Below are 26,612 nucleotides of genomic sequence, written 5' to 3' on the forward strand. Positions count from 1 at the left end.
AATTATGACGTCATACAGAACTATTTTTTATACAACCGATTACATTCTTCAAGAGCCAGTAAAACAACGTAAACGTCGCAGCAACTGTTATCTATATTTTTACAATAGCATTAAAAACTGTTTCTTTTTTCTCTAGATATAGACGAGTGCGCTCTTGGTACAGCTGGCTGTTCAGATCTGGCGACGTGCACCAACACAGAGGGCAGCTTCATCTGTTCGTGTAATACCGGATACTTTGGAAACGGAACTTACTGTGAAGGTGATTAATTTGCCTAATTTCTTTTTCTATCAAGCATTCTTTCCAAACGTAAATATTATTTTTCTTCAAAGTATAATTCCATACAAAATAAACTCCAAACCAGTTTCCTAAACGCCCAAATGTTTTGGTCTTGTCAGGATCGATCACTTCATGCATGTCCTCACTGTATAGGACAGCCAAACCAAATATCTAACTCTCGAAATATCCTATTGCACCATTCCCGCTATGCAATAACGAGAGCTAAATCACTTCCCGCGACTTAAATTTACAAAGTAACACTGACATTTAAATGTTGTTTTTCTACGACTCTTTATGATTTCCTAACTATCCTTTGTTTCAGATATTGATGAATGCGCGATTACAAGTTCTTGTGATCGCAATGCTGTATGCGACAACACAGTTGGATCCTACAAGTGCACATGTAAAGCTGGATATGAAGGTAGCGGACGGAAATGTGAGGGTAAGTGTGAACTCATTGTTACTGTCCTGCCTGGTAAACGTTTTCTTAGATTGGAGAAATGTAACGGAATATAACCTATACTCCATGAATATTTCCATCAGGTTTGTACGTCACTGAATAAAGAGACTCATTGGTATATTTTCACCGACGTTTCGGAGACCGTATCTGAAGTGTGAGCAGCGACACCTGTCCTGCAGTACAGTGTGAACCAGTCAAAATTGCCCTGAAGAAGGTGACAGACGGTCACCAAAACGTCGGTGAGAATAAACCAATGGTTGTGAAAAAAAGTATATTTATATTATACCCTTTATTATCAGCTGTAACCTAAACCTAACATTATCATGTTGACAAAATTCATCTTTGCAGTTATATTTATTCCAAATGCTGAAAGAAAATGTAATTGTGTTTTTACACCCAGTTCGGAGGCATTTTGACAAAGTATAAAGCATTCAAAATTTCCACGTTCCTACTTTCCCCATGTTGGTAAATGTGAAGGTCCCGGAGCTTTTGAGGCAGAGAGAAATTGGGTTGTTAAATCACTGTGTATAGAGCACAACATTGAAAGGTTGAGCCTATCTATTTTCTTCCACAATATTTACCGTCCTACCCGAAGTTAAGTATCCATCAATGTGCCAAGAGTATCCAATGACCGAAAGTCTAGCCATGAGTGCCATTAGTCGAACAGATGACAACACGATCTAGTGTTTTGTATCCTTGCTACTCGGCTATGCCATGCCACATTCTCTTAATACTGACTAATCGTTTCTGTTTTGTTAACCTTGGCACATGGTAGACACCAATGAGTGTGACCAACCGGACAGCTGCCATACGCATGCGGAATGTACCAACAATATCGGCTCCTACAGCTGCAGCTGCAACACTGGGTACCGCGGACACGGGACAGTCTGTAACAACGTGGACGAGTGTGATGAGCTACTGGACAGCTGTCTTCCTGGCCTGGGGATCTGTATAGATAACCCTGGGTCCTACAGCTGTGCGTGTAGGGATGGCTATGTAGGAGATGGGGTCACCTGTGAAGGTTTGTTACAGTTCCAATGTTTTAACATAACGTTTTATGGGAATACACCTGGTGTGGGAAACAAAAAAATATATGCATTCCGAATGATATATCTGCATTTGAGTGTTGCTTTAAGCAGTTCATCGTTACCGGCGAACAGCATATGAAATGTTAAGCCCAACAAGCTATAAATGATAGGCATCGAAAAAATATTTGCATAGCATTTAACTACGTTACTATTTTTGTCTCCTGCCAAAGGTATTACACTTTTCACTGAGTATTGTTATTAGTGAAGAAAACTTTGTTAAACAATTAAAAGATATTGTTAGGTTTTATTCCATTGAACGTAATACTAACGCAAGTAGATATCCAATGGAATTTAATTGTGACTTTTCAGATCTTGATGAGTGTTCAGATGATGCTCTTAACAATTGCACTGAGAACGCCCATTGCACCAACACGGAGGGCTCTTACATCTGCCTGTGTGCAGAGGGATACGAGGGGATCGGTTCAGTGAGTTGCATGGGTAAGTTACAAGTAGGGGGATTTTAAAATTGGTTAAATGTTTAATGTCAAAGACAGCTGGTATGTGGTATTATGGCGATGGTCGTTTTTGTGCCTGAAAGGGCTGTATTGCATATCCGGCAAAGGGCATTGCATGATACAAACGGCAAAATGAAAGAAGGCAGCAAAAAGTACAATCTGCATCTGAGGACAAATGCTTTATCCACTGACACCGAGATGGACCCCAACTCTTATCTCAATTCTCGCATCCTCAAACCCTGAATCTCTGTGTAATCTACGTTTTAATGAACGTCGTTTGCAGGAGCTATGTGCTAATTTTTAAGTGAGGAACTGGATTAAAGTGCATTCACCAAGGGCAAGGCCAGGGATTTGAATTTAACGGTGACCTTGTGGTTAGGGCTGTTGAATTAAACCCGAAGGTTTTGACTTCAAATCCAACACTCCTGACTAGTGCTTGTATAATTGGAGGGACTTAATATTTTAATCACTTCTTTAACGGTTCTATTTCAGATGTAGACGAGTGTACAAATGATATCAATAACTGCGCACAGGAGGCAACCTGCACCAACACTCCAGGATCTTATCTCTGTTCCTGTAACGAATGGTTCGCCGGGAACGGGGTTCAATGTGAAGGTAACCACTTTATATAAATTTCTCCTGCTAGGTAAAAGTGAAGCTGCTAATATCGTCCAGATAGCAATTGCTATTGACATAAGTATAAATCATAATGTATTATTCTTTTAACACATTCTATATTAGAATAATGCCGATGATCATGTTTTAGGGTGACTCGCTCTAAATTATGGCTTTAGTATCATGATCATTTCAAAACAAGACTGGCAGTAAAAAGTCATTGCCAAGGCGACGGTGCCTGGGTTGATATTTAGTACTAGTACCTTCGTCATGAATGTTATAATTTCGGCTACGTCTTAAGACTGCTGAAGTCGTTAATGGATATCCGTGATATTCAGTATGTTAGTCTTAGTTGCCCAAAGAAAAATAAATTAGATTTTAGGCCTACTAGCAGCATTTTGTGGTAATGCAGTGGATTGGTACAATATCTCTGTAAGTATTTATAGTAAATTACTCTATATATGTGAACCAAGAAGGATTGTTGTAAATTTTAGAAACAATATTCATACTCATAGTTTGGAAAACGATGCGTTTTTGTTCCTCAGATATTGATGAATGTGTGAGGGGAGAAGATGATTGTGACGATGACACAAAAGCCGTCTGCACTAACCTGATTGGAGGATACAACTGCACATGTTACAATGGGTATGAAGGAGACGGTAGGAACTGTACAGGTAGAGAATATGCTTTTTCTATTCTCATTTTCCGAAGAAGTAGTTGTTTTTTTTTCAATTGTACTACGTGGCTTTTGATTACACATAAACGTATTTGTGGATGATGGCAACACAATGATTATAACAAACCGCTCCCACGACATGACTTGGTCAAAGGACCCGTAAGCTGTAAGCAACGAGACAAATAAGTGTAATCATATAGAAGTTTTCGTGGAATTTTATTTTAAAATTTATACTAGAAATAAAGTAATGTTTATACCATACTTTCTTCAGATATAGATGAATGTTTGACTGACAATGACAAATGCTCTGACGACTGCTTCAACACTGAGGGGAGTTATACATGTAGATGTAAAGATGGCTACAGGCTGGCGGTCGATGGATTCAACTGTAATGGTAAAGAAATTCGCGTTAACAAATTAATAGTATACAATAGATTTTACGACTGCACTTGATTATCAATTAACTCACCAATATGTGATTAATATTCCTGCGATACTATGGACAAACATGACTGTCGGAATACCCGGGCTAGAAATGAAGTATTAGGAGGTTTACTTTAAATGTTTTCATGAATATTGGAAGTTAATCTCAATCATTGTCTGGTGGTGGCTATGCCTAATCAAATGAAATATTCTTTTTTGTCAGTAAACGGCTTTCGCTTGAAAACAGGGCCATATAGGTCCTACATAAATTACATGGCTGCATATGGCGGCAAATATATCTTAGCGCACTACATACATATTAGGAAGTTAACTTACAATAAACATTCCTGGCGTTGTGAATATAGAAACACTAAGCGTTTCAACAATAATCACATTTTTCTACTACTTAAAGGATTGTTTGTAATAGCACTTGCCCATTAATTGTTTTAATGAAAGATGACCTATAAAATAGCAGCTCAGCTTTCTGTAAAAGTAATTCTTTAGTGCAATATTGCAAATTTTCTGTCTTTTTTTTAGATATTGACGAATGTGCAGAAAAGATAGACAACTGTGAACAAGTCTGCACCAACACAGAAGGTGGATTTAACTGTTCCTGCGCTTCTGGGTTCACTAACGTTCGAGATTCTTGCCAAGGTAACAAAAGTTCCGTTTAGATATTGAACAACTTAAGACGTTGGTGAGATTTTAAGACACCGATGTTATGGTGTTGACTTGTATAGTATTTCCTGTGGATTTTGTATGATTATCGGGTAGAACATTTCCATATTACAGCAGCGCTGCAGAGTGCTATTTCTTGATTAACTTTTTTAAATTTTTTTACTTATTCACATTTCTTTAAAGAGGATGAGACGGAAAGCAGACCCTGTTTATCGAGGTCTTCTCCTCATGTACATAAACAAAATAAGGACACACATACATGACTACAAAACGCAAAATAACAAAGTCAAGAGATACTGATAACGACATGAAATAAAACAACAAGAAATGATTAACTTGATTTAGAGAAACGTTAGTATAGTGTAGTGATTTGAGAAAGTAGACATGTTTGGACAATTCGTTTGAATACTACTTTATAATTGACAACTGTTAAACAGGAATATAATATGTGATGTGCCCTCTATTTTACTGTGTTTTCTGCATGTCCCGTTAATGAATCTACAAATTATTTCCATCTCTGCAGCTTCCCAAAATTGTACGAGTACAACCTGCAAAAATGCAGCGTGCTTTGTGGATGTGGATGGTGAGAACAGAACCGAGAGGTGCCTTTGTTTTTCTGGCTACAAATTTGTCAACGAAACAGTTTGCGAAGGTAAGTCGGATGATAGATATGTGAAACAGGTAGATAGATGTGTTTCCCGAGGACAAAGCAGGGCCAAGTTTTATCTAGAAAATGATTTTAAAAATTGCACGTATGCAAAACGGTGTTGCAAGTGCAACTAACAGTTTTAAATGTTAGTGATGAATGTGATTTTGATTCTTTTGCTGCTGTCGTTTTCTATGTATGCTCACAAGGCTTAATGATGTACTTAACTGATACAGAAACTTGTAAAAACGGTGCGTTAATTTCAGACATAGACGAATGTTCCAGCGACACAATGAATGCCTGCGACCAGTTGTGCAACAACACAGACGGCGGATACATGTGTGGTTGCTACCGTGGCTTCATGATTGGTACTGATGATCGCACATGTACTGGTAAGGCATCATTCTTACATCTGATATAAAACTAGCAATAATAGACATTGTGATGTTATATTTGTGTGACTGTAATGTTGCTCGTAATAATGTATCATTATCCATATAAATTTTTATCGAAGATTTAGGGGAAGAAGCTGTCACTTGTATTTTTAGATTAAATCACATCAGTTGAATCAGTAATGTTACCTTGATGATCAGTACATTTTCGTAGAATCTAATTGCATAAGCTTCAATTGAAACATATTACTAATGATAATTTCTGACATTTGACAGATGTTGATGAGTGTGCCAAAAATGAGCTGAATGATTGTGACCCAAACGCCCTTTGTGATAACAACCAGGGAGGATACACCTGTAGTTGTAGACAGGGCTATACGGGTAACGGCACATTCTGTACAGGTACGTAAAACACTATGTTTTCATTTCAACATGCAAAGTTCAATGTATTAAATGGTTAAAAGAACAAAGAAGGTCAACCTCGACTATTAAATTCGGCCGACATTGTGCTTAACACGTGTACAAGTTCGTCCTGCCATATGGTTATCACAGCATGGAATCTGCAAAGTACGAAATGCACAATAAAGTCATATTTGCCAAACCGACCAACCCTTCAATCCATCTATATTATACTTGACATCAAACTACTTAGACTTATAAAGCAAAGAGGTCGTCTTAAACAGGTATAATTGCATGCGCACATTATACAACTTAACCCCAAAAGAAGATCATGCAAATTTCTATAGATGAACGTATCGTTGACGGAAAGAATAACATGCGTAATGTCTGGTCATTATGAAGTTTAATTTTACAAATGATAATGTAACAATTTCGAAAAGCTTCCATCATTCTCATACAGAAGTAGAACGTATAATGAGAAGAATAGTACACTTTATTCACGAAACAGAAAAGGGCAAACATACTTGTGACCATATAAGTTATAAAGATTAAGATAACAATGTATCTGCGATTTTTAGTGTCAGATTGCTAAAAAATGCGTAATATCATTGACTGTTCATGCTTACATGTTTCTTGCCATTTACTAATCAGACTATGATGAGTGTACGTTGGGTAGTCATGCTCAGAACTGCAGTAACAGCGCACAGTGTGTCAACTCTGATGGTGGCTTCAGCTGTACCTGTCGTGACGGGTATATCGGCGACGGCTTCTTCTGTGCCGGTATGATACCCCATTCTTTTTATTTCCTTCTTCCGTAGCTACATGTAAGATTTTTATCTTTCAGGACTGTCAACCTTGCACGGCCATATATATCATCAGAAAGACCATGTATGTTAACTGTTACTTTAATGATAGTTATTCATATATGCTTGAAAATAACTAATATGGCTCGAAATTGTGCTACCTATTCTGTGAGTAATGCAAAATTCACTGGATAAGCTCTGTGTAAAATGCAAACAACCGTCAGGGACCACATATTATTTCATCAACATCATAATTTAAAGGAACTTTTGCTGTCTTCAGATGTCGATGAGTGTATGCACGGTTCTCAAAAGTGCCATGAACAGGCAACATGTACCAACGCCGTGGGCAGCTTCACCTGTTCCTGTAATGCTGGGTTCAATGACATGGGAACAGTGTGCGAAGGTAGGGCTAGGGTAGGGGGTTATCACTGGATTTTACACTAAAATCGTTTGTCATTGCTTTATGCATAATTATTGTCTACAAACACATCAGTATCGTCATTTCCATGTCCACCTTCTTGTTGGCTCCATTCTTGCTCTATAGTAGGCTGTATGACGATGGCAATGGATGTTCATAAACATTAAATTAGATCAACATGTAATCAATGAAACTTTATTGAAAGCAAAAGGATCAGCAAGTATGGAAACATATTAAGTTGTATTAAGAAAATACAGAATTTATTTGGAGCTTTTTATTCTATAAAAAGGTCCTTCGTGTTGTTCATTTTGTCTTTTATGAATATTTTTATGCCATAATATGTGTAAAGTAAGCGTGTAATATATTGCAAAATACTTTTAATGTATCGCACAATTCAGCGTAAAAGGCTGTGACGTTTTACAAAATAAATCATCACCATATTAGATTCTCAAAATGAAATTATCCATTATTTTGTTGATCACTTTTGCTAAAGACAGCTTAAGTTTACATCCCTATACTTGTTGTTAAGACCAAACTACTAACTGCACGTAATCGATGATTTGTTTGCTTCAGACATAGATGAATGCAAAAACGGAATGGGTCTGTGCGATGGAAACGCAACATGCGCCAACAACGCTGGGTTCTACACCTGTACATGCAATGCTGGGTACACTGGTAAAGGAATGACATGTACAGGTACAGGATCCTCATCTTGTTATCACAACATATTATAATTACTTCTTTGCATACTTTGTATACTTGTAAGAGTTTGACACTGATGATTTTATAGATACAGACACAGTGCAAAGAAGTCCTACGTGTCAAATTTTCGGGTACTAAGGATTCATGCCTTCCATCCCTGACAGACAATGGAATACTAATTGCCGACAATTTCCAAAGCCATGGCCAGTTGCTTGAATTGATATTATTTGACTTTTCTTTCATTCTATGTCTAACCTTCATCGACCTTTGTCTAGCATTGCATATTACCTCGTGTTTTTTTACGCAGAATGACAAAACTATTCACATGCATTTATTCATTTTACGATTCGATTCACCAGTTGCATACTTATAAAACTAAGACTTAAAAGATAGGTACCTAAGTAGTAAAGACATATCAGATAACAAAATATAAAGCGGTTGCTATTGTGCCTGTAACAGCTCAGGTAAACTTTAAAAGAAACTTCCTTATTGTCAGATGTGAACGAGTGTTTAAGTGGCCAAGCTGGCTGCCATGAACAGGCATCATGCAGAAACACAGAGGGCAGCTATGTGTGTACCTGCAAAGCTGGTTTTACAGGCAACGGAACGGACTGTAAAGGTAAGCCGGGACAAAGGCAAACGGGAGTTTTAATGTAACTCAGAGGAATACTGTCTGTTAGATAACTAACTGGGAGGTTTACATTAAAGTATTTACACTTGTTACTCATAGACATATTTTGCAAGCAAATTTAAAATCTCCCTATACCCTGTAATATGTTACTTGATTACGAATGTGTAGGTAAACTAACTAATGTATTTTTCCTTGAACCAATTACATAACCATGGCTTACGCATCGTAAGGATATAATGTTATCATAAAATTAGCTTTCTATTAATACATATGACATATTTGAAATAACATTCACTGCTCAGAAAATAATCTTCCGAGTGTAATCCGCTTGGAAAAAAAAATTGAAATGGAATTGACGTAAACATTTTACCTGTCTGCAAAGAATCAATGTTTGCAACTGAATTACAGAAAACGATTCTAGTGGTTTGCCACAATATAAATTCATACGACTGATGCTTTTAATGCCTCCGTTTATTATTATTTTTAGATGAAGACGAGTGTACAGAAGGCAAACACACCTGTACAGAAAACTCCGTGTGTATGAATACCGAAGGCTCCTTCAATTGTCCTTGTAAGTCCGGCTACATCGGAAGTAGCTGTGTGGATGTCCGTGAGTGTGAGGAGGACATTGACGACTGTGATGACAACGCTAACTGTACCAACACACCGGGCTCATTCAGCTGTGTCTGCCATTCCGGCTACGTAGGAAACGGTACAGTCTGCACAGGTGAGAAATAGTTTCAGCATGGTCAGGGAAGACCTTTTCATTTATTTATTTCAGCTTCATCATGATACGAAAATGTACAATGTACTGGGCAGAAGGTACGGGATAAAACTATTATTCTTCATACGACTACATATCCAAAGCATTGTTGATAATATACAAATATGAAAACAAAATGATGTCACAATGTACAAAAGTATAAATCTGTGGTGTTTTACATATAGCACCGAATCTATCTAAGAAAGCGTGCCCTGTGCTTAACCCTCAACCCACCGTATGGGGTCAAAACTGACCCTAGACGTATATTTATATGTGCCATTATGACATTTCTGGTTGAAAACAAATTTCCTCCCATGTGTTGTATATATGTCTTATAGCTTCTCATACGTTTTTACCGAGATTGGCTCATTGTTGATTAAGTTATCATTGAAAGTGTATGTATGGTTCAGTGGGGTCAAAACTGACCCCAGCATTTTTTTAAACAAACTTCTGGGACCCACGCCTAAACTTCTTATCGTATGATCACGAAATTTTCAGAGAATGAGGTACATGTGCAACGAAACTATGGTAACAACTTTTGTGTCATTATCATGTTATATGACGACACCATTACGTCATTTAGCTTAAATTGGCTGCCATCTTGGATTTTGACTGATGACGTCATCAAATTAGCATAAATTGTGAATTTTGAATCATGAAATTAGAAAATTGCGTAATAAATATGCTTGTCAGAATTCCGTTGCCATGGCAACATGAAACATCATGAACTTTTTTTATTCACTTAAATTGCTTGCTATTAACATTTTCTTAAAAGGGATCACGTTTGGTGGCCCTAGCATAAGCTATTCAGGGTCTATGTGACTTTGAAGTTGATGCTGGCATTAAAAGAAAAACCTTTATCCGGTCTGAATAGCATTAGTGCAAAATGTGGTCCTCATGATCTTTTGCATAAATTATGATAATGAGCTAGAATTATTCTCACCTAATCATGTCAAACTGTCCAACATTGATTAATGAAGCTATACATATATACAAATCACAAAAAGAGTCACCAAAAAATCTGTTTTTGTACAAAACGTTATGGGGTCAGTTTTGACCCCATACGGTAATCTACGTCACAAAAAAGGTACGGTGGTTTGAAGGTTAAAATTTGTGTACCGTATTTGAAATTCTATGTAGATCCTTATGTGCACAAGCGTATGCCACTAAATATAACGATACTTTTTTCCTCAGCTATGTTCATTTAGACTAGAAGATACAGGCTATAGAACATTTATATTTTAGTCTAGAAAAGTTAGTAAAGCTCCTTGCCTTGGTGAAAATAGCATTCACAAATTTGAAAAGAGCATTAATAATTTCTTTCTTTATATAAACTATAGAAATTACCATAACATCAGAAGCGACTACACTCGAATTCAAAAGTACGGCAGCCCCAACGACGCAAACTAGAATGACTGTTACTGCTGGGCGGCGTAAGTTCGTATGCAATTTAACTTATTTGATATTTTCTCGTTTGGATGTAAACTTTGTATTTAATACCACTGTAGGATTTTACCATTTTATGCAAAAACGTTTACAGTTACACATGAAGATCAGATAATGTTGCTTGTTTTTTATGGTTAAGTTTTGGTATTTTGTAGCAAAACCGCGGAAGTTTGTGCCTGCCCAAATAACGATGGACAGAGACTTTAAACCTGGATACAACGACGCAAATTCACAGGAGTATATGGAACTATCGTCACAGTTGAAATCATCGGTGAGTAAAAAAAAGTCAAAATTCAGTTCTACCTTGCTTTTATTGTGTGGGAAATAAAATGATAACTTACCACTAAGCGTTAGTCTAAGTTGTACTTCATGATTTGCAGTATAAATGTATCTGCCCATCTCTTTAGATAGTGTCAGCGCTGACTCAAAGATCACCATGTCATAGACGTAGTCTTAGACATCAACGGATAAGACTAAGAAGCCAATATCAGTATGATATATAGGGAAATTATGAATTATGTGGTTTTACTGTTAATTTAGAATTTCAAACATTAATCTAATAATCATCATCTCATTACTGCCAGCTCTCCATCGTCTATTCTGGAATTCAGGGGTTCATCGAGATCATCATTATTCGATTCATGTAAGTACAGACAAGATATGTCAAATTCGACTTCAATTTTTTTTTCTGTTATATATGATGATTTAAAGCCGATGACTCAGCGTTACGAAAATACGAATTCAGATCACTGGGCATTTCTGATCTCTATGGCACCTAATCACATTTACCTGGTCATAATTAGCATCCTCGATCTGTCATCACTACGTTAGTGCAGTTCTTAAGGGTCTCACTAAATACCGAAAACAACTGAAAACAACCGAAAACAACTTTCACTAATTACCAAAAACAACCGAAAACAACTTTCACTAATTACCAAAACTAAAACAACTCGACAAAACCATAAACAACAGACAATCATTTCAGTGGGCTATCATTTAATAATTTTGATTCTATTTTGGACAGGAGTTATAGGCTACGATGGATTTATTTGTTTGACAATATCAGTAAAGTCAACGATCTCCTTTGCCTGTTCGAATATATTAATGTTCGCATTCAGATTCGCAAACATCATCAATGGATATCTATATTACTTGGCATCTATTGTGTAACTCCAAACAGAGGTAACGGTAGGGGCCTGGTGTAGTATTGGCCACAACAAGAAATAGCAGTCACTGCTATTCCCCGACGAAATCTCTGCTTAGAAAATAGGTTTACTTATTAATTACTGCTGGCAATTTCTGCTGCCTAGTTTGCTAATATGTACTACATTTTTTTTCTAGCAACCAAAACAATCTAGTATATTTCTTGCTCAATTATAACGCATTTCCGCTGCCATAACAAGTCGATTTCAATTGTTTGTTTGTTTGTTTGTTTGTTTGGGCCGGCTACTCTCTCTTCGCAGCCAGGGGCTGAATTGCGAGGAGCTTACAATAGGCGGGACTAAGCCGCAAGGGTCTGAAATGGCAGCCTGTATACAGCGCCTAATGGCCTCAATACGACAGTAATTGCCCCATGTGCGGCCAGGGACTGTAGGTTTTGGACCACTCACACCGCACCATCGCACATGTGGCGGGTTCTTTAACGTGCCTGGGGTATGGCTCTCCCCAGACACGGGACCTCCATTTAACGTCCTATCCGAGGGACGGCCCTAGCCGAAGCTAGTACTCATTTTCACCTGAGTATAGTGAGGAAATACGTGTAAAGTGCCTTTCCCAAGGACACAAGAACGGTAACACGGCAGCGGGATTAGAACCCGCAACCTTTCGGTCACGAGGCGTTCATCCCGCCACTGCGCCACACGGCCCCACGTAAATGGAAAAACCGCAAACGTGTATTACCACAGAGGCCCCAGATTAAACTGAATGATCAAAAAAGGGATTCTGCTTTACACCATAAAACAGCGTGTGATCAATGGAAAGGTGTTTTCACCGGCTACATTCCCTTTGCTGAAAGAACCCTTCCTTCAGAATCACTCCATTCTCTCCCCTGGCCGTGGAGAAAATAATTCAAGGGATAGTAGCCAGTAGATGAAGATAAAATAGACATTGTTGTTGTTTACGAGTTGTTTTCCGGCTTTTTTCGGGTTCTGATAGGTTGTTCATGATTGCTTTGATATTGTTTAGGTGGCTTCGAGTTGTTTTCGGTATTTGTCGAGTTGTTTTCGGTTGTTTTCGGTATATTTCAAGTTGTTTTCAGTTGTTTTCGGTTGTTTTCGGTTGTTTTTGGTATTTAGTGAGACCGGTTCTGAACATTATATTACTTGATAGTAACAGGATTATGACTATGATAATCAGCCATAACAGCAATAAGCACCATAATAACAAATAGTACCATAAAAATGATTCAGTTATCACAAATGCACAAATCAACAAGATTATGATTATTTCTCATTTATTCCTGTCTGTATGATCCATAGATATTGGGCAATAAACTTCTAGTGGCTTCAATGGCATGGTAGTAAAAGGGCTTCTGGCAGCTTCATTTAGTCAGGTCACGATATTACTATCAAACACTAACATAGCAGATTTTTCACTGCCATTTGTTGAAGTATTGTTGAGTATATATGTCAATACACTTTGTAGCCCCGGCAGCGTGCAAGCCAGATACGCAGCAGTTTTCACCGTTGAAGACTCGGAACCTGACTCCATCATCCATCAGGCGGCGAGGACGAACCTTCAGAGGGCAATCGATAGTGGGACGTTTGACTCGGACCTGCAGGTCAACAGTGACAGCCTAGAGCCGACCAAACTCAGTAAAGAAGGTAGGCGTCATCGGTCGACCTTTTGGTTTACTGTTACACGCTCCACAAATTCAGAAGTACTTCTTTGCGTTTTCGTATTGGCTGTACTTGATCTTTGCTATTTTACTTTTTGCAAACATGACAGACTACACTGCATGGTATACGTTCATAATGATGATGATATACGTATTTATAGGCCGTAGAAGCACTGGAAGCATGCGCCAAGACTCCGTTTTAATTACACACAGTGTTATAGCATTTTTGTAGAAAATCGATGAGACTGATTGGAATTTCAGGTCTTGGGCCGATCAGTAATCAGAAGTGGTCAGTCTCTTACTTGACGTCAAAGGAAAACAAAATGTCGGCATTATTTGACTTCCTTTACTGTCGATGTGTTGTTGCGCCCTAGCCCTATAGAACATTTTCATATTGGATTTTTTTCGACACGCAGACTACTGCTTAGTGTGAGTTGTAATTACTTAACATGTTTACGGACGAGGTAATGGGTATCAAACTAGAGCCGACTATTGAATTTGCTTATTTTCTATTATCTGGAATACAGCTTTTCTTTGATGACCTCTATTGCAGACTTGGATCAAGTGTCATGTGACTTGCCATGTGGGGAGGGGGGCGTGTGTGCCCGGAGTGAGCCCTATCCTGGAGCTGTGGTAGCAGAATGTCAGTGTGAGGAAAACTACTGCAACACTGGAACCTGTGAGTTTAACGTTCAGGAGGGAAGACCAAGATGCAAGTAAGCACCAAAAATACAAGTTATGTCCTCTCCTTAATGACAATGACAAAGACGTTTATTGCATATTCATGCCCCAACGAGGCTAAGTGCAGTAAATTTGATACAAAGCGAATAACAATGTAAACCATGATATGTCTAATTTATATCTATATTCTACATGCTTCATCCCTCTCCTTAAAACGTGTAAAAGAACTTACACAGTTATTCCAATATATCATATTAGTAAGCATTATCTCAACTAATCATTTCATGTCGAACAAAGAAAAGTCAAATATAATTAGCTTTGATTTATCCTATACAGTAGTAGATTAGTCAAAAGTCAGTAAATGTTAAGTCTTAGTATGTCGTTCTTTGTCGCGTTTCCTTCTTTCCTGTTGTCAAGCAGAGGAAGTTTATTTGTCTCACATAGCCAGTAAACCATTTCTAGACATTACATACCAGTTTCGTACACCAAATACAAGCTACGAAAGGCCACACTGTATGGTTTGGTACACTTTCATCAGAAATGACCCTTTCGTTTTTAGATAAGTACCAAGTGTGTGTGTGCTTGAGATGTGGCTTTCCTCAAACATGGCACCTTCTGCGTTCCGTCGTATCCACGAGAACGTCCACAGCTGAAGCAAATTTTCAACTGAGTAGAGGATAAAGAGGTTTAGACTACATTTCCAAGAACCATTTAAACTAGTAGCCATTAGATTCTAAGTCAATAACACAAACCACAAGACTGCATTTCCATCTACAATTATCATTGATTACCTCTACCCTGCGCAGCTGCCCGGCAATACAGGGTGCCTGGTACAGTGGGGAGCGCTGTCAGGTCAGTTTGACCGAAGCGGACTTGATCGGTATTGCATCAGGCTGTGCGTGTGCTGTGTTGGTAATCGTCCTGTTGGTGGTTGTGTGTATGGCCAAGAGGTCCAGGCGTTTGGCAAAGAAGAGAAGACAAATGAGACAAATGAGGTAACGCCAAATATTGGCTTTCCCTTATCTTTACCCGTGATGCATATTTTCTGAAGCCTTGGCATATATAAAGAGCGTGAATTATTGTACAGTGTGCGATTTATAGTAGAATGAATTCATTGCTCAAGCTACCGACATCTTGCACACTCCGGTCGTCCCTCAGTAAGACATTTGGAGCCGCATAGTTCAAGTTTTTAACTTTTATTCAGCCTGTCGGCCAACTACATTGATGTGTTGATAGATAGGTGCCTTGGGAATTGGACAAAGGCCCACATGAAAGATTTGTGCATACACTGTCACTGATTTTTGTTCCAACTTAGCCAAAAAATTATATTATAGGTTCCAAGGCCCTTATATCTAAGCCAAATTTGGTATGAAAGCGCATATCACATGTGCCCACATGACTTTAAAGTTATCACATTTGGGATTTTGGAAGTGTTTAGGCCAGAAATGCAAAATTACCTATTACCAATAGCGATCTGGCAATGCCTATTTCTTCTATCTTACTTCTTCTATCTTACCTTTGTTGTTGATGCAATACCTGCAGGTCATTGTTAAACATGACTTAAGATTTTTCGCAATTGCTTGGTTTACATGAAATGAAACCACATTTGCGGCCAATGTGGGCGATCGTAATATAAAATGTGAGCTACATATAAGGCTTCCAAAGCATTTCCAATCATGACAATCATTTCTCAGAGATGCTTACGTGGAATGTTTAGGTACAGGGTTGATGCACCTGCAGTCCCCCAGGCAAACTTCTATGGCCTTCCGGACTTGGATGAAGACCGGGACGACTATCTCTCGCCAGTCGACTACGTTTTGCCTATAGAGTCATGGATACCGCTTCATAGCCTTCCGGTCACCGACCTGAATGAAGACCAAGACGACTATCTTTCACCTGTGGTAAGGGCCCAGTATTTCGCCAAATAGGCCGCTTTGCATTGAAGTTAGGCCTATTGGGTAAAGTTAATGTTTAGTGATATTAGTCAGGGTCAGGGTTTTAGTTGTGTAGGGATTAGGGTTAGATTAAGGTTAGGGTTAGGTAAAGAGAAGGATTAGAGTTAGGGTTAGCCCGTTACGGTTATGTGTATGGGTAGTGTAGGGTTAATGTTAAGTAAAGATTTTACTATCAGTGATAAGGGTTAGAGTTGGACAAATGTTAGGGTTAATCTCAATAGCTCGACTCCTCCTTCAGACATCCGCTCAGAATTCTGTTTGAAAATGTATCCCGCCCAGGAGTGTGACGCATTTTTCTTCATTCCAGTATACTGGAAACCCCTTTTCTTGAAACCAACAATATACGTCGTCGAATCGTCGTACGATAAAAATCTTGGTGAAATTGTGGGATAGTCGTTATGTAAGCTGAAGGACTTGGATTTAAAATTGTCTTCTTTTGTTGTCGTCAATTGATGTTGGCGATGTAAACAGCTGTACAAAACATTAATAAGCAAGACATCATTTAACTTATCTTTACAATCTTAAATTAACAGTATAACTTTGCTGTAATACCAATAGTCAAGCATCGTCCTATGTTTGGTAGTAGGGACAACCTGCTCCTAATGCAACATTTACAAATCAAACATTATTTTTAGAATCATCCCTTATCGTCACAATATGATAAAAAATATCTGTTGATGTGTTCTTAGCCTCTAGATGCTGATATGATACCTATAGCTATACACACGGAATCCCTGCGAGTCAGGGGAAGGTCTTTCTGGAACCCAAGTGTTGCGAAAGTGCCATCAGGAGAGGTAGGTTTCCTTATGTAAGATCAGGTGAAATATTTTTGGCACCTCAAGACCAAGGTAGTTCGGCAGCCGGTGTATCTTCACGGGGACCCGCCCAAAAGTAGAAAACGGGTAGCCCGTAAACTATCTGTCGGGTTGTCGTTTTGGAAATATAACTGTAGCATATGTGGGCGATCGTGATATAAAAAGTGAGCTCTTTATAAGAACTTAAAGCTATTGTAATAATGACAAATTTTGTAAATTAAGTTGTATTTAAGCTATGCTTTATGAAGCTAATATGAGTAAATCATCATTTAGAAAAAAAAGAAGATACACTACTACATATTTGCACAACTAAGTTTTTCCTCAATTTATACTTTCTATGTCTGATTTTTTTGCTAACTTTCCACCCCTGTGTCTGTTAATGTAGTACTTATGCACGTTTTGTGGTAGGTAAAAGTAAAGTAGTTGAAAAGAATATGACATCCCTATGCCTAATTTTTTTTATCTATTGATCAGATTAAGATCCCACGCCCATCTGTGAAGACCAAGACTCATACTAAAGACGATAAAAGTGGGCAATTTGTCCAGGTAGGTTTCATCTTCTAATACCCTGTAGTCAGTAAGTGGCATTTTTCTCTTACAAAAACGGCTCAATTGGCTTGTATGCAAATTCTGTATGGATGACGTTTCCCAACCAATGAACTTGTCTCTTAATGACACGACTAATTTTTTACACCTATAAGCTGCCCTATGTCTGCATTGCGTTATAACATATTGTTGACGTACACTCTATCTGTTTGTTTTTTTTAACAATTTCTTTTCTATGGCCGGTACCGATGCTCACAAGAGCTTTGTATGTCAATCTACTCAATAATATATCACGTGATACTGAAAGACAATTCATATAAATCTGAAATATGCTTTGAGTATAGACAAGACATTTCAACCAGTTCTCTGCATGTATCAAGTTGCAAATGACATGTAATGCTGATACTAGTACATGCATCTCGAGATGTGAAAATAGCCGTTACAGATTCAGTGCATGCACGCAATTTTAATATTGGATGGTAAGGTTTAAAACTCATACAACACGGTATGTTAAGTGAGTGTACCAATACTACAGTCCACGTACTCTTAACCCATTTTTCGTCTTTCATTTCATAGTAATCAATGTTGGTCGTTTTTGCTTTTTCTGAAAGACGTTCGAGTTCAAGTTCTGATCAGAGGGAAATACAAAGAAGCAAAAGCGGAAATCTACGACGATTGAACATCTTTGTGAATACAAGCTGTTTGCGGAAATCGTCCAGAGTACAAACGGAAAACTTGCTTATAAATTGCGTAATTTAATGCATATGGGTAACATCAAAGTTGACGGTGTCTGAGACATTTCCAAAAAAAAATATTTTAGATTTTGCGTTGCCATCGCGCAGTTAGTGCAGTGAACCAGCTTTTGGTATAGATTAATGGTGCTTAATAGAAATCCGTGGAACACCAATTGCTATAAAGAACTTTCTACATGTACAACTGGGATTGAAAAGTGCATGCCGTTCAATATCTTAACAGTATTTAGGTCATAATTACTTGAGCACGAATGCATGAGTATGTAAATTGACTTGACTTTTTAATTCATTAACAAAGCAATGCGCTTTTTATCGAGTTTTATTTTATACTTTTAGTGAGATATAAGACTGAGATATAAGTGACATAGTGATACTTGCAGAAGGGATATATTTGAATGAAATACTGATAACAAACATTGAATTGAATTGAATTGCATTTAAGAGTGTCTTAATATATGCCATCTTCATGTTTGTAATTCTAATGGCAGGAGAGCAGGTATTCAGGAAATAAACAGATTTATAGTATAAAGCATTATCCGAATACTATTTCATTTCGTGAATATTCGTCATTAATTTTGTTTAGATTTTTAAAACAGCTTTGACTTGCATGCTACTTTTGTATGGGTGACGTTTCCAAACGAATAAGCTATTTTCTAAATGGCAGGACAGATTTATCACACCAATTATCTGTCCTATGTCTGCATTGCGTTATAATGTAGAGACGTGTACTTTCTATGGCTGCCTGCTCAAGACTATATAACTCTACAGTCTATGCTCTATTCACTAATGTCTTCAGTCTAAGGTCTCCATTCACTAATAACAAATTGCAGATGTGCTGTATAGGAACACATTTGTACAATGGTACACATACTCATGCCCTCTAAGTCATCACAACATTCAGATAATTATGCTCTCGACAATATTGCCCATACATAAAGGGTTTAAATATCAGTATGTCTTATCATTATGTGCTCGTCTAATTGATATTTGTGAGCAGTGGTGTAGTCACACTTTTCACATCTGTACGCCCTCTCACGTATATGCTTCCTCATATGTCGGGATAAGTCAGCCTTTTTAGCCGTTTTGTATATACACTCCTTACACATGTAGGGTTTCTCACTGGTGTGTTTTATCATAACGTGTTGGTCTATATGGCCTTTTTGTGCTGCAGTATACTCACACAGGTGACATTTGTAAGGTTTCTCACCGGTGTGTTTTCTCATATGCACTGATAGGTGAGACTTAGAAACCGCTCCAGAATCGCATTCTATACACATGTAAGGGGTCTCCCCTGTGTGTTTTATCATATGTTGCGTTAGGTTCGACTTGTTAGCTGTACTGTATCCACACTCCACACAAATGTACGGTTTCTCATCCGTGTGTTTGACCATGATGTGTCGGTCTATGTTGCACTTCTGCGTTGCAGAATAGTCACACCTGTCACACTTGTACTGTTTTTCACCGGTATGTTTTCTGAGGTGTCTGGACAGATGTGACCTATAAGCAGTCCTATACCCACAGTCCGTACAGACATATCGAGTCTTCGTACTGGATTTTCCCGAAAGAGTCTCTTTTTCTGAACAGACCTGTGCATGTTGTTGTGATGTAGCTCCATCGCCAGGCTCGCCATAGTCTACATCGCAAGTTTTGCTGCGAAGAAAGTCATTGTCCCGTTGCCGCTCTGTGTCATTTTGTTCATGACGATCGCAAGTCTCGTTCACGTGATGTCCGGTAGAAACGTCATCATCAACAGATTCACTGTTCGGCTGGTCCATTCCTAATAAAACTGTTGGAATAGTGTAGAAAAATAACAATGTATTTACAGTTAACATTTTTTTAATGAATGAAGACCTTTATCAATCATAACCGCATAACTTTCATTACTTTCATTGCTTCCTTTTTTGAAAAAGAAAATACTGTATCAATTTTGATACATTGGTATAATACAATAGTATGTGTAAATGGTTCAAAGGTCAGAAATACAAGCGTGTGTTACAAGCTCATGTACAATTGCACACGTTTTGCAATTCTTTTTTTTTCATGCAAGTTGATATATATAAATGGAAATGTTTATACAGCCAGTAGTCAATTCAGAAACAGCAATGTTCTAATTGTCTTCTTCCTAACAAAATTTAAAGATCTATTGATCAAATGGTTTGGAACAAAGGGAGAATATCGTAAATAAATCAATAATTAAATACAAGCAATCCACGAAAAACATGGTTCCGGACATTTTTTTTTTAAATTTCAACCGTAACGTTTTTGCAAGTTCTCTTCTGGAAATGGAACGCAGCAGGACATGTACTCCTCATGCACTAAAACAGATCTGAAATATTTAATTACTGGACCTGAATTGAAGCCTCTGCAGTCCTTGCCAACATACCAATAGCAGGGTTCGAAATTTATTTTTGGTGCACCCAGCTTAAAAAAATGGGTGCACGAAAAAAGTTTGGGGTGCACCACTTAAATTTAATCAATATTCTAATAATAAAACTTAGTTACCAGCTATCAAATTCTCAAACAAGTACCATGACAGATATTTTTATTATCTTTCTAACACTTTGATGTCAAGAGATGGATACTTATATACTTTGATATCTTTACATACATAAACCCAAGAAAATATTTGGGTGCACCCTTTGCACAGCTCCAATTTTGGGTGCACCTGCACCCAGTATTTCGAGCCCTGAATAGTTAAAATATCTTAAAATTGTGCACCAAACATGAGCCTATTTGGAGAGCTCTCTCTCTCTCTTTACCTGCACCTTCCAGGAATTTCAGTGGTACTTTTGGTGTTGCCCGCCCGCCCAGGTCCATTTGGCACTTTCCGGGGTGGCATTTAGGTATTAGTGCCTAGTTAACGACTGCCCTGTCACCATTCTCCTTTAGATTTGGTCAGCATACAAGTGTACTGCTCCTTTAGTTTCGGTCAGCATACAAATGTATTGTCTTTTAAGCAGAGACCTATTTCGTATAGTTTTTTTAGCTGGATTTTCGAGAGCGATAAAACTGAATCCTTGAAAACCGCAAAAATTCCGGTGTTTATGAACTATGCGGAGAGCCAACACTCTTACAAGTTAAAACCGTAAGAATGGCAGCCAGCTTACGATAACATGGCAACCAGTCATAATACCAGGCTAAACGCACGGCCGGTACGTATGCATGACTTAATCGACTGCCAGAAATAGCCCAATTTGCATATAGCAGCCGAGCAGGGGCCGCCGTCAGTACTGCTAACCAAATGTTCGTACCTAAGACCCACCGATAATTGCTCTTTTTCTCAGGCAACATTTCCTTCCAGTCTAGCCTGGGTACCGTCCGTCTTGCTACCAAAGGTCATGTAAATAATGGGATCTATACTCTATAGTCTTAAGTCTTTGTCGCCCGTAAAAAGCAAAGTAATTGAAACCCAAACCGTGAAAAAATCCCCGCCGCCCCATTATATGGGCCTCACTGGGTGGAAGACACTCTCAGGACTGTAGAGGTCCATGATATAGTCACAACGCTACCGGTGGCTACTAAAGAACGAGACAGCGAGAGATGGTTCCCAGAAATGATTTACCCCCCCCCCCCCCGGCAAGCCTCATTTATGACGATATGATATTTTCCCGAGAGCATTCCAAGTTGAATCGCCTATCACTGTATACACACGTTCAAATAAACACAAGCAGTTATCAAGAATGATCTTACCTGATCGTGTAAGTTGTACCTAATCGAGATGATTCTTGACGTACATGTGTTGAAATCACAGACGTTGAAATTATGGTAAGCTTTAAATTTTTGTGTGAAACGATATCAAAACAAAATGGCGTACTTGCCGAGGCAGGGTTAAAGGTCAAAGGTGATTAACCTGGTTATCCACTTACGTGTACAGTCGAACGGTGGATATAGGTCACCGTTGAATAAAGTTCTAATACTTCTATCAGTGGTATATGTTGTCCTTGGACAGTATCATAACCACCACTATTATGTTTTTAGTAGCGTTTGTATGTCTGTCTGTCTGTATGTATGTGTTTGTCAACAACATAACTCAAAACCGAATGTGTGTCATTTACCTATAAAAGCAGTATATTTCCACATGACAAATGTTCTTGATTCTACACTGCGTAATTAATGCAAACACTCACCACTCCAAACATTTAAATTAGTAGCAATCAGTTTTATTCACCAATAACACTTTTGTGTGTTGAACAAATGGCAATAGCATTTGATAGTTATCTCAAATTTGTTACATTATGATCTAATTTACAGCATATTCGAAACAATAACTCAAACCACAATGTTAATGCAGATCAACTCAACAAATAAATCTACAGTCAAACTTACTTAAAACAGTCAAATACTAATAAAGTTAGTATTTCCGTCACATTTTGTCAAAATCTTGCGCAGGATTTCTCTATTAATGTCTCAATGGCAGATTGTATCTGGAAACTATCCTAATAGTTCAAATCACAAACTAACACACATTTGAATAATCAATATCCCTGGTGACCTTCTTTTACATTTTAAAATCTTTGATGGTAGTTCTTATATTGTACAGTAAAACATTAGATATATTATCTTCTCTTACTCTCTCCTGTAGTAATCTTTTATATACTTAAAACGCTACAATTTCACTTGCTTATTCCTAATTGATCTACAACGCACACTATTTACACCTTACTATAAGCATGATGCAACGCCTAAAGAAGTTATAAATATATGTCCCAACACAACCTATACAGTAAGCATGACCTAAGCAAAATGTCACCTGATATCGCTTTGATGATTTTTATATGGCCATATTGAATTATGAATATGTATTCACGCGCGTACCGATTTCTGTTTGTTTAAAAAAAAGGGTTTGGGCAATAGTATAAATCGTACAAATCAACTGCCAATTAAGTAAATAAATCGAAAAAAATCGGAACATGGTTGTTTATGTTGTAGGATTCCAAATAATTAATTAATGACCGATGAAAATGTGTCGTCCCTGTGTCCTTCTTACGCGCCTTCGTGTCGGTACCCACAGCCTAAATTATAGTTTATCTGTGTTAACTTAGTTGATAATCCTTCCTGTACCTGCGGGTGCCGATGCGAAAGCATTTCCCACTTCCTATTGCACTGCCCTAACTTTAATAATCAACGTTTACTTTTATTTGACAGACTAAAAAAATTGAATATTTCAACTCTCAATATAGATGCCTTGTCTCCTCTCCTCTGCTGATAATGCTGGGGTGTTGTATGTGACCCAGATGTACCTATTGGAATCTAAACGTTTTGTATAAGTGTTTTCTGTTGTTACAGTTTCAATGCAGTATTGTTCAATATTGGTTATATACATCTGTTATAATGACGATTCCCGTATTTTTGTGTTTTACTTTTCATTCATTGTATTTTGTTAAGTGGTGCCGTGAACATAAGATTTTAGCTTGAGTGCGGCACCACTGTGTGTGTTATTTGCATATTCTTTAAAATTAATAAAAAAATGTGTCAATGAGAATCTCCGGTTATTACTTCTCCACGTTCTCACCACTTGTGAGCTCCCCACATAGATTCAAATGGGAGGTCAAGTGCATTTAGAAAAGTACCTGCTATTTTCAACATGACCTTGACATTTCAAACGTTTCCTTGTGCTTTATATTAAAAGATCTATATTATCAACGTACCAGTTTGATAAATTATCATAAATACTTGACTAAAACTTTGTTTACGGTGTCATGTAAGACATTATTGGCCTTAAAGCCAACTCGTTAGCTTCGACCACTCTGTCGTTTTTTTAATAGTTTTTTTTTTTTGTGGAACCAATGACTTATGACCGTATATAAACCCCAGGGTGGGCCTATAAACCTTTATTTTGTGAACATTTTTGCATGGTGGTTACCAAATTTACGCCCTGAAGCGGAAGGTGGCCTTTGATTTCCCACATGTTGCTGTCAGATCGTGTTTGGGCTTGGCAAGAGTGGATGGGCTGATCTCATCTGTCCTTGCTTTTGCACAGGACGCAGGAATCTTTGGTAAAGTTGTTGGGTGATATTTTGGCTTGTCAGTCGAACCAACGTCAGTCGTTTTGTCTGATTTTGCAACGCAGTGGGAAAAGCTGACTTTGTCCAGCGTGACTCCTCTGAGCCTTTTAGGGCTGCCGCATTGAGGAATACCAATATTAAAATCGGAATAGAGCACGTGTCTCATGTCGCAAGTGAACGGAAAACACTGGCGATACACACGTGCCATTTCTGCCAGCCACACCATTCGGCAGTCGCAATGAAACGGGTTGCCGTGAATAAAAACGGTGGTAAGAGCCAGATCGGCCACCGAGAAGGTGAGTAGCTTATTGTAGGCAAGATTTACATAGACAAAGAACTTCAGACGGTTGATAGCCAAGTCGAGCCTAACAGTAGACAACCGGTTATGTGATAAGTCTAGCTTAACGAGGTACGAGCTGTGGTTACTGAGAGACTCCCAGTTAAATGTTGTGATGAGATTATGGCTGAAATTTAGCATATTGACAAACAAAAATTTAGATAAGTCAGGGATTGAGGTTATCATATTCCTTTGGAGGTTGACTTTGGCTACCATACGGGGCGGGTCGGCAGGTAAACTTGTTATGCCCGAATCGGGGCAGTTAATTTCAGTTATAATGCCAGACTCCATGTAACAACTTGGTGGAAAGGGCTCATTTGTCCTTGCACAAGTCATAAGTGCCATCAAAATGACATAGCCGAGATATTGCATGACTGAAGACATTTTATAGGAGACTGTCAACGGTTCAAACCACTAAAGAATATACTTATGGAACGTCAAAATCTCAAACTGGTGTTTAGTCAAATGTTGATATAAAAATGACTAATAAACATATAAATCTTCTATTGCCGTGTGTAGTATTTCACTGCTATACTCAAATAATTGAAGTATTATCAATTTAAGCGTTAAGTCGAGATGTTTGGCGACTGCCTCGATATCTACTTGTAAGACGAATCTTTCCGACAGCTCTTAGATGACTTGTTGTTCTGTAGAAGCGGCCGACTTCTGTGTAGGACCAGGGACCTGCAGCAACGTAAGAATGTATATTACAAAACATTATGGTGTGACAATTGGAAGACATTTGTAATATTTTTGTATGAATTGCTTATCCATTGGTTTATAGAAACCTGTTGACATGTGTATATCTGATCATCATCAAATGATGATAATGGTAATGTAAATACCACTTGTCTGCTTCAGAGAGAATATTTGTCATACTAATAATGAGTATTGTTACAACAAATAGGAATTTTGGGTTTTCTCCACGTCAATGAAACTATCTCAACGCTATCATCATATCTTACAAAAGTATCCACTTTTAGTGCATAGATTGTTATACGAGAAAGAATTCGAAATGATTAAGAAGACCTATCAATGCACAATTTATTATCAACTGAATGATAGAATAGAAAGACTAAGTTTTTAATTTCTATATCTAATATCGCACTATTCTTCTTAAACAACGTTATTATGTCCGTTACTTAAAGCAAAATTCACCAGAGGACTTTTGTTTATTTTGCAGAAAAACTTTATGTAACTACAGCCAACCAATCCAATTTGCTCACTGTCCATTAAACTGTGTTGGGACAATTTCTATTCATTTCCTGTCATTCAATTTAAAACATCATTCTGCTCCATTTCTGATTTCCATTTTATTAAATAAATGGACGGAAGCTTCCCCATATTTTCAATGGAGTCGTATCGGATGTTTTTTTGCAGCAGATCCATCAAACGTACATAAATGTCACATAAAAACAAATAGTAGTAAAAAGACAATAACAAACTTTAAGATTCTTCCCCTAGGAAATACGAGCTATGTTAGATTACAATGAAATGTATATTGTAGGAAATCAGCCTCACATACCCTGTGGCTTCAATAACTATTACATAGGCTGCTTGTTGTAGACAAGGTGGAACGCTTTCGTTGTTGGAGTTAGATGACTGTTCCTGACAAGAGAGAGATTATTTATTAGTTTCTTATTTCATGAAAACCTCGAATTTTGGTAGCGCGGAGTTTTACATTGTGGTGATAATAAAGGAGTCACAGAGATACAGATTACGTATCTGTATCTATATAGCCGGTATCACCGCGGTTCGGCGTAACACACCAGCTTCGTAGGCACGCGACGCGGCAGCAGCTGAATATGTTACA

General features: G+C 37.9%; 2 protein-coding genes across 3 annotated transcripts in view; one reads left to right on the plus strand and one right to left on the minus strand.

Annotated features, from left to right (window-relative positions):
• LOC118404933 overlaps positions 1-18,452 on the plus strand; it is an 81,357-nt gene extending 62,905 nt beyond the window's left edge. The window contains exons 43-68 of the mRNA XM_035804318.1: positions 137-259; positions 600-719; positions 1,513-1,758; positions 2,135-2,263; positions 2,773-2,895; positions 3,441-3,569; positions 3,843-3,965; positions 4,532-4,648; positions 5,196-5,324; positions 5,585-5,710; positions 5,987-6,112; positions 6,761-6,889; positions 7,193-7,315; positions 7,904-8,026; positions 8,529-8,651; positions 9,151-9,390; positions 10,767-10,859; positions 11,028-11,143; positions 11,457-11,515; positions 13,516-13,694; positions 14,262-14,424; positions 15,196-15,384; positions 16,107-16,290; positions 17,034-17,138; positions 17,634-17,705; positions 18,317-18,452. Of these exons, the coding sequence (XP_035660211.1) occupies positions 137-259; positions 600-719; positions 1,513-1,758; positions 2,135-2,263; positions 2,773-2,895; positions 3,441-3,569; positions 3,843-3,965; positions 4,532-4,648; positions 5,196-5,324; positions 5,585-5,710; positions 5,987-6,112; positions 6,761-6,889; positions 7,193-7,315; positions 7,904-8,026; positions 8,529-8,651; positions 9,151-9,390; positions 10,767-10,859; positions 11,028-11,143; positions 11,457-11,515; positions 13,516-13,694; positions 14,262-14,424; positions 15,196-15,384; positions 16,107-16,290; positions 17,034-17,138; positions 17,634-17,705; positions 18,317-18,337 (3,410 nt within the window). The 3' untranslated portion in view covers positions 18,338-18,452. The remainder of the gene's footprint in view (positions 1-136; positions 260-599; positions 720-1,512; positions 1,759-2,134; positions 2,264-2,772; positions 2,896-3,440; positions 3,570-3,842; positions 3,966-4,531; positions 4,649-5,195; positions 5,325-5,584; positions 5,711-5,986; positions 6,113-6,760; positions 6,890-7,192; positions 7,316-7,903; positions 8,027-8,528; positions 8,652-9,150; positions 9,391-10,766; positions 10,860-11,027; positions 11,144-11,456; positions 11,516-13,515; positions 13,695-14,261; positions 14,425-15,195; positions 15,385-16,106; positions 16,291-17,033; positions 17,139-17,633; positions 17,706-18,316) is intronic.
• Positions 18,453-18,839: 387 nt separating this feature from the next.
• LOC118404949 (zinc finger protein 888-like) lies at positions 18,840-22,319 on the minus strand. 2 transcript variants are annotated; one of them, XM_035804354.1, is made up of 3 exons: positions 22,148-22,299; positions 21,873-21,975; positions 18,840-20,243 (listed from the first exon to the last, which is right to left on the minus strand). In XM_035804354.1, the coding sequence occupies exons 2-3, from the start codon at positions 21,895-21,897 to the stop codon at positions 19,399-19,401; spliced, it is 870 nt and encodes a 289-aa protein (XP_035660247.1). In that variant the 5' UTR covers positions 21,898-21,975; positions 22,148-22,299; the 3' UTR covers positions 18,840-19,398. The 2 variants fall into 2 exon arrangements, with proteins under 2 accessions (XP_035660247.1, XP_035660248.1); XM_035804355.1 differs by lacking the exon at positions 21,873-21,975 and having other exon boundaries at positions 22,148-22,319.
• Between the last annotated feature and the right edge of the window lie 4,293 nt (positions 22,320-26,612).

Source organism: Branchiostoma floridae, chromosome 17, assembly GCF_000003815.2.
Source record: "Branchiostoma floridae strain S238N-H82 chromosome 17, Bfl_VNyyK, whole genome shotgun sequence".
Taxonomy (NCBI): domain Eukaryota; kingdom Metazoa; phylum Chordata; class Leptocardii; order Amphioxiformes; family Branchiostomatidae; genus Branchiostoma; species Branchiostoma floridae.